The sequence below is a fragment of the Antechinus flavipes genome, chromosome 2 (assembly GCF_016432865.1).
Source record: "Antechinus flavipes isolate AdamAnt ecotype Samford, QLD, Australia chromosome 2, AdamAnt_v2, whole genome shotgun sequence".
NCBI lineage: Eukaryota > Metazoa > Chordata > Mammalia > Dasyuromorphia > Dasyuridae > Antechinus > Antechinus flavipes.
In genome coordinates this window covers 603,433,738-603,451,944 of record NC_067399.1, presented here as the reverse complement: position 1 = coordinate 603,451,944, position 18,207 = coordinate 603,433,738, and the positions used below count along the sequence as shown (strand labels likewise).

The window sequence follows — 18,207 nt, the reverse complement described above, 5'->3', positions numbered from 1 at the left end:
GAGCTAAGGAAACCAAAATGAACAACAAAGAACAGAAAGTCAACCTGACCAATTTATTAGATAGTCATTAGTGTTCAACGAGTCTGGGAGGAAAAACAAACGAACCCTTAATTAAATAGGTCAGAGAAGATACTAGGAAAGAAGGAAGAACAATAGATAAACATATCTTCCCAATTAAAAAAAAAAAGCATGCAACATAATGAAAAAATGCAGCAACTATTAAGTTATCCAAACTAATTTATTGACAATTCAAAATGTGACATATTTACAAGAAACAGCACAAGTTCTAAAATAATTTAACAATTTTCATAGATTTATAAAAGTATTGATAAATATTAGGAGACCCTGACAATTATCAACCACAAGAACATTTTCCTATGCTAATGAACTACCATAGTAGTTCTATAAAAAGTCCCAAAATGGAGCTAAACTTCTGCCTCCACCAAATATGTCAAATTGCCAATACCGAAATACTAAAATGAACATGCAAGGTAAAAGTTGTACCAAAGAAAGTTAAATTCAGGTTTAGAATGAAAACTGTTCTTCACAGGTATGCTTTCAGAAATTTTAAAAATAATTACTATTTTTAATACATTAAACAATTTTAACTCGCTTTAAAGCAGTTTAATTCTGTAATTAACTCTCATAGGTTTTTGCCAAGAGAGATATAGTACGGTACATAAAGATGGCCTGAGTGCTAGGAAGACCCTGGGTTCAAATCTCACTTCTCACACATTCTGACAGGTGACCAAAAGCAGTCCCACTTAACATTTCAAGGCCCAAAAGGCTATAAATTGGAGAACAGTTATTGATCTGCATTGGTAGAGAGACTGGGAACTCTCTATACCAATGAAATCACAGGTCTGAACCAAAATCCAAAATTTCAAAAAATCTGACAAAAAAAATGAAAACAGTTTACAAGTACAACTTTAATAAGTGTTAGCTTATGAATAAAAATAAAAACCCTCAACAATGGTATCCTTTATCCATTTTGTTTTTTAAATTGTTATACTTAATTCTGGCATTATGCAGATTATGTGACCCTTAGATATCACTATTTTAGTAGAAAATTTCAGTATCTCATAGATAAGAAGTCAGTTTGGAAAATGAAAAGAGATCCACATGACATGTTATCTATTAATTTGCAGAAAACAAGCTACTGCAAAATGGCAAATTTTAATCACAAAAATAGCAGCACATAAAATTCAAGATTGTTTGGTTAAAGCAAATGTTTTCAAAACTGAATCACAAAATGGTACATGCTCAATTTAGTTCTACTATTAAATATCTGAAATTTAAAGATTCCTCAGAATTATTGTTCATATTTATGACATTGTATAATATAATGTATATCCAGAATTCAGTTTTAGAAATGTACATATTGCACAGCTAGGAGATGTAACATCAGTATTCTGACATCCCTAGCATAAGACATTATCTTAAATAGTTTAATACAAATTATACTACTCAAATACAATCTCATCCCAAAGTTTTAAACCAGTTAAGGTAGGGTCATGAACACATTGATCTCAACATGTTTAGAAATAAAATGAGAACACAGGCACTTTAATATAGATCATCAGTGACAAAAGTTACAAGCCACAACTGAATGACTAAGAGAGGTCATCAATTGTGTCTTTACATATAAAATAAACTTGAGATCTTTCACTGATCCAAATATAGAAACAATAAGTATTCACAAAATGTTGATAAGAAAAATCAAATCTCTCAAAAAACTCATACCAAACAATGTAATTTTCAACATTGAACAAAGCAAGGCCTGATATAATACAATATAAAATGTATTTAGTTCAAATGTCTAGGATATAGTAGTTTGAGTTCCCATTTTTTCCCTTAACCCAATCCAACCAAAACCCTTATAAAGATGGTCCAATAATACCTGATGTGCAAAAGTTACCACTCACCTTAAGAACCAGTGCATTTTTTAAAAAGAAGGGGGAAAAAAGGCCTAATTTTCAAAATTATCAACATTCTAAAGAAAATTTTGCAGCACCACAGACATAAGATGCACATGATATCTCAGTCTGGTAACTTCAATAGATAATGCTGATTAATTAAAAGGTATGGGTATTGAAATACTTAAAAAGAGGCCTTCACATCCACCTTTTTAAAAGAAGACTCAATATAATAAGATCAATATAACTCCTCTACCCATCAAAACAATGAATGTTTTTAATTTGGTACATATGAAATTGCCAAATTTTCTAAGAGTGATTTAAACAAATGTTTAATCACTCAGTAGACAACATAAAATATTTTTATTTCTTAGTAGGTGCTTACATCAGTATTTATTGAACTGAATTTAGATCCTTGGTACTGAAACACAGTCTTAATATTTTAAGAGCTTGGTTCTAGTCTGGCATTCTCTAGATTATCTGGGATTACCAGTTTATAAGAAAAACAAGTCAGAGGCAGCACATTTTATGTAAATCTTTCCCAAATCTATTTTACCCTCTCCCTTTCTTTCTCATCTTTGGCTAGAAGCCCCTATAAAAGGAAATCAAGCATTTAATTAGCGGATCCTTCTCTCTAAATGTTTCCCTTCTTACACATCACTAACTGGAAGGCTTGCATCATCCAGATCCACTAGGTCATTCTCTCTTTCCTGAGGGCCATTGTGATGCTGAGGTTTCGGCATGGCTTGGACAGTCACTTTGGAAGCTGGTTCTCTTGGAGTGAGAGTCTGGACCTTGAAGTTCCCTGGCTTGGCCTTGGCAAAAGATTCGTAAAATCCTCGCTTCTCCATGGTAAAGCTTGAGCCCAGAGAGTTGTGGCGAGAGGCTGTGGAATGTGAGGTGGCTGCTGTTGCACTGGCAGAACGGAGAGCATAGCTGGATTCTGAAGAACAGTTGGAATGCTCCTACAAAGAACAGTATCAGGCAAATACATCTGTCAATAACAAAGGCAGTAACTAAGTGTGAGACTGAAGAACAAAACACACACAGGCACACGGACACATAAAGCGAAGCATGAGCCATGACAGCACAAATAAACAGGTGCTGTTCCAAAGCAATGCATTTTTAGGGGTGAGTAGATAGCAGTGAGAGCCAACAACCATTTCAGCTAAGAAACCAGTTACATATCAATATGTAGACATTGATATCTCACTAAAACTGGTCTTGGCAGCTTCAGAAGCTTTAAGGACTTTGCCAATTTAAGCTGTTCTCATTAGTTAAGTGTTCCATTAATAAGTGAAAATTGTATTTTAATGGAAGCCTAACAGTGATCTCATCTAAATAAAATACTATATTCTAATTTGATGATGGGAAATATCCTCCACAAAAATGGAAATATATTCTTTGCAGTTCAATCTAAAAATGCAGATCAGAGAAATAAATTCCGTTTCTTTAGATTTGTTTGTTGTTGTTGTTGTTTTAATAAAGTAATATTACCTGACAATCTGATTCACTGGGTTTTTTCTTCACATAGTATTAAAATTATTAATTATGAATATATATACATACATATTAGTGATAAAAGAAGTATGTAAGTAAAATACTTATTAAAACAAATTTCATACATTTCTTACTGAACTTCATTGATAGATATACTTAAATTTGCCATTCAGTTAGCTGTTACTACATAACATACATACTATGTTCATTTACAATACTTGTGACTTTGAAAACAAAAGGCCAATAAAAATGACTCAAATATTAGCTTCCACATGATGATACCATTCAATCTGTATTTTTAAATAGCATGCGGATTATTATAATATTCAGTTTCTCAAGTATACGTGCATATATGAATTTGCACAAATTTGGTCATTAGGTCAGAAGTCAATTAGATATAAAAAGTAATGTAAATATTTGAACTCTCATGGGAAATCAAAATAATTTTATTAATTACTCTTTAAACTTTATCGTAGTTTATGTATCTATCAAGATGTATATTTTGTATATCTTGACTAATGTATGGATTTCTTTGGTCAGTTGTCTAAATTTTTTAGAACATATATGAAACCTGATGACTGGTTAGTGTTGACAAAAGCAGTTATGGTAACTGCAAGAGGTAGTTTAGTTTAACTCAACTTTCTATGATAAGTAGTGAGTAGTGTGTAAGTCCTAGCCCTCTGTTAAGAAGGCAAATTTATATGAGAGCCCACATACGTGCTGCATTCACCAGTTCTTGATGTATACCTCGGTATACAAGGATTCGACAGCCTTCTGGCCTGCCGCATCTGGAACACAGTGCAAAGCTAAGATTAGAGTTAACCTATACTTAGGAGAGGGAGGAAAAGAGAAAAAGTGTTGCTGAGAAATAGGAATAGCTAGAATGCCCAATTTGCCCCCACCACAAAGCACAAACACCCTTCTCCAATTTTTTCTTGCCCCAACACCCATTGCTTTTGCAGAAAGACTCATACTTCAATGTTGCAAAGTTCACATGGGACATTAGGCAGTAAAAAAATTTACTACTTAACATATGATCTCACTTTTGCAAATAAAAAAAATCTACATATCTAACGACTTAAATGTTGAAGAACAAACAAAAACTGGTTTCTAAGTACTGATTTGTTTGTAAAAAAAAAAAAAAAAGTACTACCACCTGGAAAATATAAAACTCATGCTTAATCCACATTTGAGTAGTAATCATAGCATGATAAATCTACACGACACTATAAAAATTCTCTATAATGGGGTATAATATTTCAAGAAGAGTTGAGAAACTCTTTTCACAGCAGAGTTCAGACTTTCTAATCACTAAACAAGTTATATTCCTTATCTATACAGGTTAAACAAATATTTGAGAATTACTGCAAACAGAAAATTAGGATTTGAGTTTTTTGTTTACTTTTTTTTTTAAGTGTTTTTGATGAGGGGGAAAACCCATATTGTATCTTCCAGTACTTATGCAATATTTGAAGCTCTAGACCTAATTTGTCTCTTCGCATGAATAATTCTATTTTGAAAATATATTTTTAAAAATACTTTTTTAATCACTGTAAAGGCTGCCTACCTATATTCTTTAGGCAAAAAACTTTATATCCTATGATATCCCTATGATACTGTTAAGTAAACATAGTCATGTTACATAGCACAAAAATAATTTAAAATTATTTCTATAAAGAAAAAATTCTACTGTTGTACATATAAATTAAGATAACCATCCCTCTTTGTTTTATGGGTCCAGATATTGACTGAATACTGATCAAAATGCAATTTAAGTATGTGTTCTATCCAAAAAAACTCTATTGCATAGACAATTTTCAATTATCTTCAAGGACTTAAGGACATATTAGGGCTATACATGTAGTCCCAAAAAGTTGTAATAGGTCCCCAGCAACAAAACTTTATTCACACAATTATATTGAAGACTCACAAATTTGAAGGTATTTGGATTAAGATTCAACATACAAGATAAAGACCTCACGACAGATATAAATTGGTCCTCAGGATAGTAAAAATTCCCTAGTAGTAATTGGCTAAATAAGTTATAAGTTTTCAAAAATCTGCAAATATGATTTTAGGCTAAGAATTAGTTGGTTGTACTAAAATTATAGCTATTAAAATGTTTATCCCTAAAACGTCCTAAGATCAATAGACCTGGAAAAACTTGTTTTCCTGATTGTGCATTTAGGACAATACAATGCACACAAAAAGGTACAAATACATAACACTAACAGAAAGCATTAAATTAGAAATGCATTATTTTTGCAAGTCTAGTTGGTATGACAGTTATCATGCAATATACTTTACTACAAGAAGACAAGAAGAATTAAGAGGAAGGAAAGGGTATACAACTTCATAAAATGGAAATAAAACTCTGGAAAGCAATAAAAGCTCAGAAACATACAGAAGTTGCAGATCTTCCAGGTCCCCGTTGTGCTACTATGGCACCAGAAATTGCTTTAATCCAATTATGCATCTCCTCTGGGCTGTCTGCCTGAAAGAGGAGAAAAAAAAATATTTTATCAAGTTTTTCTCAAGAGAATCTTCTATCTTAATAAACTATCAGCTAATTTACCTTGTGCCCTTATCAAATGTAATGATTAAAGAATATTAGAGCAATGGATTTGGAGCTCAGGAACAAATTTGATTCTATTTATTAGTTAAATAATGCTGAACAAGCCATTCTCATCTTTGGACCTCAATTTCTTCATTTGTAAAATAAGGAAGTTGTATTAGTTGTACCATTTCTAAATTCCCTTCTGGCTTTCTATATTAAAGTCCAGATTTTGAGGAGTGAGTCATCACACAGACATAAGGGCACATTTTCAGATAACTTCATTTTATGAATTTAATACACAATATTGAGTAATCTACTATTATGGATTTTAATCTATGTATGACTACCCATTTTGTATTACTTTTATCCATATTCTCTAAAACTACAGGAAATTCAACCAATGTGCTGAGTTGGGTCTTTCTCGCATTATCTGTATACTGTGTAGAAACTAATGGAACTCAGGGTTTTTTTGTTTTTTTTTTTTTAAACTCACTCTAGATATGGGATTGATAAATTTTATTTCTAGTCATTAATTTCTCCAATGGCAATCTTTTAAAAAATAAAATAATAGTTCATTTTTTCCACAATTAAATGTTACAATTTTGTTTTAAAAAATTTTTTGAGTTTCAAATTCTATCCCACCTTCCTTCTCTTTCCTTTTCATTCTCTAAGGTGGCAAGCATTATGATATAGGGCATATAGTGTGTAATTATGTAAAACATTTCCATATTAGTTATGTTGTATAAGAAGACTTGAACAAAATTAATGAAAGAAAGAAGAAAAAAGAGAAGGAATAAAGTAGAAAGAGGGAAAGAGGAAGGGAGGGAAGAAAGGAGGGAAAGAGGAAGGGAAAGAAGGAGGGAAGTAGGGAGGGAAAGAAGGAGGAAAGGAAGGAGGAAGGGACGGAGGAGAGAAAGGAAGAAGAGAAGGGAAAGGAGGGAGGGGGAATGGAGGAAAAGTAGGAAGGGAGGGAGAGGAGAGAGGAAGGGGAAGAAAGTGGGATGGGAGGGAAGGAGGAGAGGGAAGGAGGGAGAAAGAGAAGGGAAGGAAAAAAGGGAGAAGGGAGGGAGGGAGGGAAGAAAGCTAAGAATAGCTAAGTCATTCACAGTTCATCATATACTATTGCTGTTACTGTGTACAACATTCTCCTGGTTCTGCTCATTTCATTTTTCACCTTTTTATTCACTGACAATCTTACACTACTTCTCCTACATAATTTTTCTTTTATGATGTTTTCTGGCTGCTTCTGGAGACCTTCTCACTCCCATAATACCAGAACAAGACCTGCCTGTGGCTGCCAGAAGATGGGATCAGACATTCTACCTTCTGTTTCTAAGCCACTTCTAGAGACTCTCCAGGTCATAAGCTAGCTTTGGTTCCTATTGATGCCTGAGAGGGAGACTGGCCAGGAAATATTACCTCTTGCCTTCTGATAAGATTATCAAACTTCCCAGAACATACATATCTCTTCCTGCTCATCCTGTTGAGGATAAGCTTTTGGAAGCCTCACAGAATACAGAAACATTCCCTACCTTTCCAGTGGATCTCTCCCCATCAGATTAGAATTATTTTCAATGGTTGGCAAATTCTTACTCTCTTATCCTCCCAAAAAGTTTATCTAATGTTGAAATTAATTTTTCATTAAATGTCTAGTAAAATTTCCACATTTTATGTCATGAGTATTGTTTTGTTTTCCTGTCTGGGTGTTCATTTGCGGTTTCTCCTAAAAATTAATTTTTCCTGAAAGAATGCTTTGATTCATCAAAAAAATTTTGCTAAGTTGTTTTGCTCTTGTCATTTTCATTAAATGAAATTAACAATTATTTCCATGATTTGTTTTTGGATGCACTCATTTTAAAGGATGAAATCAGTCTCCAAATAAGTTTTATTTGTTTCTTCAGTTTCCCTTCATGAAATATATATTATATAGTACATAAAATGTGCTTAATATTTATAACTTGGGACATTGTTTTAATATCAGGTAAATTTTTGTAAAGATGCAATAAACAATAAGCAATAGGTATCTAGTAATCACCAGAGAAATAACAGATACTATCTTTTCTAAAATTCTTCTCAGATTCCTTAACTTCTTATTTTTTGGTTAGATTTATATGTCTAAAAAGGTTTATAAAACTGATGTTCTTCAATATTATAATTTTACTATCTATTACTCCCTGTAATTCATTTAACTTTTAATTATTTGGGTACTATTATCTAAGTACTTATATGCAAGTACTTTAGAATTACTATTACCTTCATCAATGATATTTTTAGTAAAATATAATTTCTCTTTATCACTTTGACTTGCTTTTTTTCTGTTGCCTTGTCTAAGATCATGATTGCTAAAGCATAACAGATTTTGGTCTGGTCCCATGTTTTAACTGTCGTTTTTTTCAAGTGTTTTTTTTCCTCTGAATACAATATATTACTGGATTCTGCTTTCTAAACCAATTTTATGGAAGAGTCCATACTATCCACACTCATGGTTATAATCATAAATTCTATATTTCTCTTCATCCTATTATCATACTTTCCTTTGCTTTTCCACCCACTCTTTAAAATTCAGATAATGAAAACAACATGGCAGAAATAATGTATTTCTGTTCCTGCTTTCTCTCCCTCAGTTTTCTCTATCACTCCTCTTTTTTCTTACTCAACCAGAACCCAATCACAGGTATTCTTTTCTTTTAAATCCTTTATTGAAACTTCTCTCTGTATTAAGTATTTGCTTTGCTTAGAACTAAAGTCTCCCTTAATCTGCTCTACCACCTCCCCTCCCCCACTTCTCTGTAGAAATATCTTTTTTCATGCAATTCTGGATGTATTCTTTGCTCATGTAATCATTAAGAGTGAATTCAAGTGCTGTCTTCTTCTTTTATTCTTTTCTCCTAGTCTGTACAGACTTCTACTTGCACAATTATATAACTCCTCCCTTTCATATGCCCCCTCAAGTATAACCCTTTAAAGTTTATTAAAACATAACAAAATACTCCCAAGGCCCTTCTGTCTAATTAGACTTCTATAAGCCTTACTGACAACAGTTCTAAGGAAACACATTTAGTAGCATCTCCTCTCCACATTAGAATGTCATCAGTTCAATTTTGTTTAGGACCTTATAATGGTCACTTGTTTTAATCTTACTGCGTTTCTCTTCACTACCATGTTTGTAGTTCGAAGTTTCCATTAATCCTGATCTTTATTTCATTAGGAATGTTTAGAAGTCCTCTATTTCATTAAAAATCCATTTTTTCTCCTATAAGATTCTACTGCTTAAATAAAGTTTTATCTTATTCCCAACTATTAATTCTCTTCCAATTATTTCTTCCATAACTCTCCTTCTAATTTACTAATTCTTTTCCCTAGCACTTACTTCATTTATAAAAATAATTTTTAATTAAAAAAAATCTCCTGTTTTGTTTTTTTTAGGAATTCTAGTTGAGCTTGTGCAGAATTTGTGCTTTAATTTGAGGTTTCACTTAAAAATATTTTGAAGAATACTTCTCTTCTTCTGGATTTGTGTGTTCCTGAACAGAAAAATTTGTATTGTCCTAAACAGAACACCAAAATAGCTCTTTATAGCTTTTTATTTTGTTTTCTCATTCTTCTAGCCTACTTCTTAATTTCAGATTCTGGGTAATGGGCCAACCTCTATGCATTTGTGGAGTGAATGATGGGGTCATATTCAATCTTCTTTTTTGTCTTCTTGGATCCTATTGCTTTCTCAGGTAACTGAGTATTATGTAATCAAGGATATCTGGGATAATTACAGCAGAGGACTTGCAAGTTTTCAATATTCCCAAAAGGGTGATAATCCAGGACAAAGTCTGAGCACTGTCTTCCTCTTCTGAGCTCTACAAGTTCCTACCTTGGATATCGGTCTGAGCAACACAATTATGGGGCTTTCCTCTAGTTAAAGAGTTCCAGCAGAGTACTTCTGGGCCCAACCACCATCAAATAGTTGGAAATCTCTATAGATCTGGGTTTCCTGTCTTGACTATTCTGCTGCAGTCATCTTTTGAAGGAACTCCTAATATAAAAAAATCTCAAGAACATTTAGTCAGGTTCCATCATCAAGACCATATAAGATTTATCAGGTATCATTTTAATCTGAGAATCAATAATATCTGTTTTAACAACTTTTAAGGATGTACAATGCTGACAAATGAGAAATATCTTGTTAGAGGAGTCTTTAAGACAGAATTTTCACCTAGGAAATTAAAGTTCTTGGTATACTTAAGCAACCATAAAAACAGAAAGCTATCTGAAATTCTTTTGTGGTTTGCTGGATTATCACATATGAAAACTTGTCCATTCCTCCTTATGATGGACCTTCAACTAATATGATCATGATGTTTATAGATTTATATTCTCCTCATAAAAATTCTACAGAAAGTGGGGAGAAAGGGTAAACAGATGAATAATTATGGTTGTTTGTTCAGTCACATTTTGGGGTAAGAATAAGATTCAATTTTTTTTTTTCCTATGCCTTTAAGCTCTTCCTCTTTCATATATCTCTAAAATAAATTCTTCATTATTTTCAAAATTATATTGTCTTCAGTCCAAAGGTCTTCTGTAGACCTGGTCTAAACCAACTGTTTTTTCCTTTCTGTTTTCTTTAATACCATTTCCATTTTCTCATGAAGCACATCAGGGTCTGTAATATTAAGAGTTCAAAATGTGGTAGCAGCACTGTCTTTAATGGTAGTTACATAATTCTTTATAGATCTTTGTCTCCCCCCCTCCAATTTATTGTATTCTTTACTATTTCATCTTTAAAGGCCCTTGAAATAACTTTCTTAATTGGGATCTGGACAACCTCTTCCAATGCTTCTCATTATTTTATGACTTGAAAGATCAGATACAATGACTGACTGACTTGTAGTTTTCATGGATGCAGGAAAGCCCCAGATGAGGAATGCCCTCTACCAATATAGGAAGGTTTCTTCTCCTAAAGATACTGTATTAGAAACTTGCCAATACCACCAAAAGTGCTCATCATTATGTCGCAGTGAACATTCAGTGACTTTCCTGGCCTCAATTTTTGTGCTACAAGTACAACCTGAATTTTCTCTTTTCTCTGATGAAATCAACAGCTATTAAGAGGCAGCAAAGGAATTACAAAATTGAAATTCTAACAGCATTTTTTCCATTGTAATGTAAATTAATTTATTAATAATAGAAATATTATTTTCTACTTCTTAAAGATTCATGTCAACAACAACCTTCCATACAAAATTTTTTCTTGTATTTGTAAAGTAAAACTTTTTAACCCTACAATGACAGATGCTAATTAACTAAATTAAATTAATAACTAAAGGCATTATTAATGTCTTATGTTTTCTCACAGAATCTCAAAATAACTGTCTTACCTGCACATAGAAGGTTCTAGACGTGGTTACAATTTCAAAGAGATTGTCCCTCATCATTATGTCACTGTGAAAACAAAATATCCAAATGTATTTACAGTTGATTCTTCATGATCATCTTTCATCAAGTTTCATTAAGTAAACAGAAATCAAGATTTTTAAAAAATAAAATTTTCAAAAGAATAAAACAAATACCAAACATCAAAGTATTAGATAAAAGTAAACCAACTCAAACCAGCAACTATTATTTCAACTTTACTTCAGTTTTTGTCTTGGGCAAAGGGGAAAGGGAATAAGTTAAGGATAAGGATAATGACAAATAAGCTATTTCTATTTTATCATCAGCAGATATCAGTAGAGATGACCAAACAAGCTATATTTGCAGCACCTATGAATACTAAAAAATAACCTAAAATATCAAATTACCAACTCAAGTTGTCTAATCATAAACTATTCTTATTAAAATTATGTTTTCTAAAAGTTTAATTACGTTCAAAATAGATTTCTATTACTTTGTTTTGTTATGAGAAATCTAATTCTTTGAATGTGATTTTTAAAATAGATAAGAAGTAAATGTCTCTATTATAAACAACTAAATGATGTAACTGCTAAAAAATTTTTTTTACCTAGGCAGTTTGCAGTTGGCTATCACAATCAAAAGACATATTACCTATTCCACTATGAACATTTGAACAGGATTTAAATTAGTATCACTCACCTCTGTTTACATTCTTGGACTTTATGAACCTCCTTAAGTGGTATTATCCGGAGAGGTTCCTTTTCCTGGAAATAAGAAAACCACGTAAACCAACATATAACTTCTTTTAAAATCATGTTCAGAGTTACCTATTTTCCTCTGGAATCTATATTAAAACTCAATAATCTTATTAGCCATCCAAAATATGATAACTACAAATCTAATAGAAAACTTCATGTTAAGAAGGGAAAACTGGCACATAACTCTTCTTGTCTTATACTCCCTTTAATGAAAGCCTGGATTACTTTTAATCTATTAAATTAAATAATTAGGCTTTTCCCCTCTATAATACTAAAAGACTTGAGAATGAAACAATGCAATTATAAACCATGATTCCAGAGGACTTTAGATGAAGCATGTTATCTACCTTCTGACAGAAAGATAAGACCCAGAATGATACATATATATTTTAGATAGTCAATAAAGGAATTTGCATTACTTTACTATTAGAAGGGTTTTTGTTTTCTTTTTTTTTAAATGTTGCTTAAGGGGGGGAAAGAAGAGAGAAGTAGGAGGGAAAGGAAAATAAATACTTATAAATTTTAAGAAATTAAAACAACTTGATTCTTTTAAACTTTTGAGTATTGCAAACTTAACATAATAACTCCCATTAAAAAGACTTATAACACATACAAATATGTATAAACAAGTAGAATCAGAGTCAAAAAGAGATCTCAAATATATAAGTAAAAGGAAACTGACTGGTCATGTAGTAAAGGGAACAATAACCAAAGGACAGCCCCATATTCTTCACTTGTGTCCTCATGAATCAAATCATTTAAGTTGTCAAAAGATAGTTTTAGTTTTGGTTTACATGTCTGAAAGTAAACATAATAGAAACATCTCCTGAAAAAATAGCAAAGAACTTAAAACACTAAGGGACAGCTTTGACACCCTAAAATATTTCTCATCTATTTTTTCTAAACAGATTTATGAGCTGGGAAAAAAAAGAAGAGGGTAAAAATAAGGAAACATAAACTTGTGTTTGATGTTGGCTTCTAGTAATGACTATTTTTTTCCTCTCCTGTAAACCTATTATCTTTCTTTTCTCTTCTTTTCTTTTCTTTGGAAGGATCAGAGAGGAAGGGAAGGCAAAGCAATCAGGGTGAAGTGATCTGCCCACGGTCACAATAGTTAAGTATCAAGTGTCTGAAGCCAAATTCGAACACTCAGGTCCTCCTGTTCCAGGGTTGGGGTTCTAATCTAGGTTTATCTTTCAAATTTGGCTCTTCAATTATGTTTTGGTTTGGATGATTTTATTGGTATAGAGAACTCACACTGTAAAAATCCCCCTCATCAAAGGAAATTTGCAAAGGCCTCTGCAACTTACTGTTAGAGCCATATGGGAGGTCCTGGGGGTATAAGTGGAAAGATCTGAAGTCGGCCTCTCCTGGCTCCATCTATTATGCCACAGTATCTTGCACTTTTTGCTTACAGATACATTAATATAAATAACATTAGCAAAATAGATACAAATAGCTTGCAAAAGTGGCATCTATCAAAGATGTGAATCCATTATTCAGAAGGCCAAGGACGTAAAAGAAATAAGAAGTGTGGCCATTGCAAACAAGGAGAAGGAGAAGGAGCAACTAGATTTGTCGCACAGGGAAATCCTGGGAGAGGAAATTCCGTCTCCCATGGCAAGTTGGCACCATCTTGGCAACTTCTCTAGAGCAGTGATGTTAAACTCAAATACCAAAGGAAAGCTACAAGCCCATACTCACCATCACATATTAACATTATCTATGTTACAATATATTGTTATTTATTTTGTTATACATTTTAATCTGGTAGAGTTTGGGGGAGGGGCAGATTTCAGGCAAATTTGACACCTCTACTCTAGAGCATGAGATGTTAGAACTTGCTTAAATTCACACAGCTAGCATGTGTTAAAAACAGCTTTTGGATCTGACTTTTCTGACTTCAAGGCCCATTCTCTTCCATTATGCCAAATTGTCTCTCTCTCTTTCTAATTAAGTTTTTTTTTTTTTAAAGCCATTTTTATGTCACAGACCTCTCTGCACTTTGATGACGCCTATAGACCCCTTCTCAAAATTATGTTTTTAAGTGAAGAAAAAGTATTACAATTAAAAAAAAAAACTCCAGACTCTGTGAAATCTATCTACAGATCACTGTTCTCCCCCTCCCAAGTCAGGAACGTCTGTTATACATATTTACTTTTTATATCAAAATTTGTAAAGGAAAAACATACCAGTTCAGATTTGAAGTAACCTATTGTATTTTCATCCAATTGAAAGTATCTTCGCTTCCAGTTCTTCATCTAACGGAGATGAAAATAAACAGTAAGACTTTTGTTTCCAAGAATGTCAAATGTTGATGGTTACTTAATTATTCTGACATGCACACAAAAGTTAGAAATATCAAAGACTGAAAAACTTCTCTATTCTCACTAAGATACAAATGATATCTTTCATGTTACTTCAGCCTGAGGTTTTAATAAAACTTAGAAAAGTAAAAGATGCTGGCTTGCAGTTCTTGTGATACAAATGGTTTGCAGAATTAACTGAACTGGAAATTAAATGGGCTTTCCAATGCAGATTCCCCTCCACCTCCTCTTTCCCTACCATATACTATGGAAACAAATGCAGGAAATTAAACTACTATGTCTTCAGCCTTTCCATCTGAAGTAAAAAACTATCTACTTAGGTTACAAGAAGGCAATGACCCATTTCCTATTTTTCTTTGAAAATCTTTCTATATCTAGCACAGTATATTATTATATACAATGGATTTTCCAGGTATATTCATTCCTGGTCTGGCTACAGATAAAGAAAAGAAGCACCAGGCCATTAGCTCTCCTTATTCCCTCCACATTAGTGCCTACAACACTCGGAGGCCAAACCACAAAATCAATAATTCATCAACTGTTAACAAATTCTTAACTAGCCAGAGCTTCTCTATCTCGAGAATCCCAAACTCCCCAGATACTATTATATAAACCCTGTTCTCCATCACTGATCACCCTTTTTATCTGTCTCCACTCGATTCCCCCAATGTCCACTCTAGGGCTACCAACTATTTCTAAGGTGCCCTCTGAAATGCCTTTATCAGCAACCCGTTGGCTTTAAACTAATCTTTTCCTTTTTCCTTTCATCTTTTAGATCTCCCTGAGTCCAGACTTGCATTCCAGCCCTGGTTGCATCTTTGCTCCTTTCTCCTGTTGGAATACTCCCTGCTCCTGCTGGCCATCTCCAGGGTCTCCCTCTACTGCAGAGGGGCCCATCTTCCTAATCACACAGGCTCACAAACCAGGGGCCATCTGGGACGCCTCCTTCTCTTTCCCCTCATATCCAATCTGTTCCTGTGTTACACCCACTTTGCCACAGAAAGATCTCTCATCTATGCCTCCTTCTGTCTGACACCGTCCCCATCCTGGTCCAGGCCTTCATTAGCTCGCATCTGGACCAACACAATAGCTTTTGGCCAGTCTCCCCCTATTTCGGTACCTCCTCCACCCAGCTATAAAAGTATATTTCTGTGGTCAGGTCTAACTATGCTCCATAAATTCTAGCGACTCCCTATCACTGCCAAGAGCAAATATAAAATCCTGTTTGGCCTCCAAAACCCTCCAAAATCAGCCTTTCCCAGTCCCTGCCTCTCCATTTCCTTTTTCTTATGTCCCCTACACACTCTCCAATCCAGAGACCTGGCCTCCTTGCTGTCCCTCACACACAACACTTCCTCTCTGGCCAGTTTCATTGACTGTTTGTTTCCCCAGGCCTAGGATTCCTTTGAGCTCTGACTTCTACAGGAAGGGTCTCACAATCCTTCTTGATGCCAGCTCCTTCTTCCCTGTTGTCTCCTCCACTCAGTTATCAACTAGAGAGCAGGGACTGTCTTTTGCCTTTCTTTATATCTCTAACTAACACTTACCAGAGTGCCTAACACTTGATGAATGTTTAGTGACTAATAAAAGCTACCATTTACAAATTGCTTTAAGAATGTTCAATTGCAGGGGCAGCTAAGTAGAGCAATGAATAGAGGATCAGCCCTGAAGTCAGGAGGACCTGAGTTCCAATCTGGTCTCAGACACTTAACATTTCCTAGCTATGTGAGCCTGGGCAAGTCACTTAACCACAATTGCCTCAGCAAACAAACAAACAAAGAATGGTCAATGACTTTAAGAATAGTCAAGCCTTTCTATTTTCTTGCTTAATTCTTCCACAATCTAGTAAAGTCTGTGCTATTATTAATTCAATTTTATAAATGAGAAAACTGAAGCCAATAGATTAAAAGACTTGCTCATAGCTTCACAGCTAGAAGTGCCAGAGGCAGGATTTGAACTCTTGCTGAGAGTAAGTCAAACATTATGTTTAATGTACCACATAAGTGCCTAAGTGTTAGATAAATCTGAGTTGGATCCAGGCTTTTCATTCCCATGTAAGAGATAATTTAAATGGAAATGACTAAGAAACTTTTAAAATAAAACTATTCTAAACTTTTCTCACCTGTACCCTTTCATATTTATTATTGACAAAAACAACTTTAATTATCTTCTGAAAGAATATAAAGAATACCATAGGGATCTTTTTGAACCCCACTTCAAGTACACATACACACACACACACACACACACACACACACACGATATATTAATATATTACTTAAACTTTGCCATTAAGCACTTTTTATTAGATTCAAAAAGTAAAAATGAGCAGGGACAATCAAGATTCCCTAAAGAATTATAAAATTTCCCTTTAAACGTTCCACTTAAAATCAGAAAGATTTCTGAAAGAAAATTCTGCTCTCTTTAGTTCTGAACTAAAAGTTGAGATCTTCTTGTCTGTGGCCCCAGCTTCCTTTTCCCCAACCCCCTGCAGCCACAGCACTGACCCAAAGAAAATACTCCCCTTCCTCGTGCCCTCCCAACAACCAAAAAGACCACAACACCTACAAAGCTTCCTACTTCCTCTCAACACTTCTATTTGAGTTCTTGCATCTTGGAGCAAAAAGGCAAATGTGACAAAATTCTACTCAACTTTAAAAAAATAACTTGGATGAGAATGTAAGCTACATCAGAAGATCTAGTGGCATAAAGAATATTTATTTTTCATGACCATCATTACTTAGAACAAGTTATTTAATTGTGTTTACTTACCACTGCCCCCTGTTTAACACAATAACCAGCTTTGATAACTGCATTATCTGGAAGTGGTTTAGGAGTAAAGTAAGGAAGATGGCTTTGTGACCGTTTCAGATTATTCCTGTCAATATTGTCACCAGATTCATTTACTTCTTCTTTCTAAAATGAAATAAAAAATGAAGAAGAGTTTTTTAAGGTCTTTTTAGCTATCCTGACTGATGATGATGATCAAAAAATGATCCTCACTTTTTAGCTATCTCACAGGTGAGATGATTCTCACCTAATAGAAAGGTTTTCAAATAGTGATCCTCACTATTAAAACAAAGGTGTTTTAATATATATTTTCAATACAATAAAACATTTCTTAAATCCACCTCAATTTTACTTAGATGAATATCAGATTTTAGATTAAGATTTTCCTAGTTAATCCATAACACAGACCAACAAATATTATTTCCTAAAAATCCCTAAAACTTAACATGAAAGTCTTAAGCCATTCTCAAAGGTTCCTATATTTCTCAATCCAAAGCTCATCATCATCTAAATAAACTTTACTTGATTGAATATTTTGTTATCTCTTTATCCATTTTCTTTCTTATCTCCTTGATGGAAACAAAACAAAAAATTGAAATTAAATAAAAGCAAACAAAACTTATTCACTTTATGCATTCATTTAGAGCCAGGCATCATTTAAAATGGTAAAGGGGAAATAAATTCAGACTTCTTAAAATTTCTTACCTGGGACTCTAAAAACTACAATTTATATACATCAAAATCATTAATTCTATTCAAAATTAAAACATTCAAGAACATGAAGTATTTGAAGTTCCTAACACAAGTATAGACTAAAACCTTTCCCTCTCACTTTAAAGCTTGACAAAGTACAAAGCTGTTAGAACAAAGTTTAATCTAACTGCATCTTTAAATCTGTAAAATCATATTAGCTCATTATTTCTATAAAAAAGATCATGTAACTTGGGGCTGGGTTCAACCAACCCCTAGAGAAG

General features: G+C 33.5%; 1 protein-coding gene across 4 annotated transcripts in view; it reads right to left on the bottom strand.

Annotated features, from left to right (window-relative positions):
• Window positions 1-219: 219 nt before the first annotated feature.
• The window catches only part of PLEKHA1 (pleckstrin homology domain containing A1), a 77,680-nt gene continuing 59,692 nt past the window's right edge, over window positions 220-18,207 (bottom strand). For 2 of the 4 annotated variants that reach the window (XM_051981589.1, XM_051981593.1), the window contains 6 exons: window positions 17,216-17,359; window positions 14,309-14,377; window positions 12,058-12,122; window positions 11,343-11,406; window positions 5,821-5,910; window positions 220-2,881 (listed from right to left, as the gene is read on the bottom strand). In XM_051981589.1, coding sequence (XP_051837549.1) covers window positions 2,567-2,881; window positions 5,821-5,910; window positions 11,343-11,406; window positions 12,058-12,122; window positions 14,309-14,377; window positions 17,216-17,359 — 747 coding nt within the window. In that variant the 3' untranslated portion in view covers window positions 220-2,566. Of the gene's footprint in view, window positions 2,882-4,133; window positions 4,205-5,820; window positions 5,911-11,342; window positions 11,407-12,057; window positions 12,123-14,308; window positions 14,378-17,215; window positions 17,360-18,207 lie in introns of all 4 variants that reach the window. The other 2 variants (XM_051981591.1, XM_051981590.1) reach the window with 2 other exon arrangements.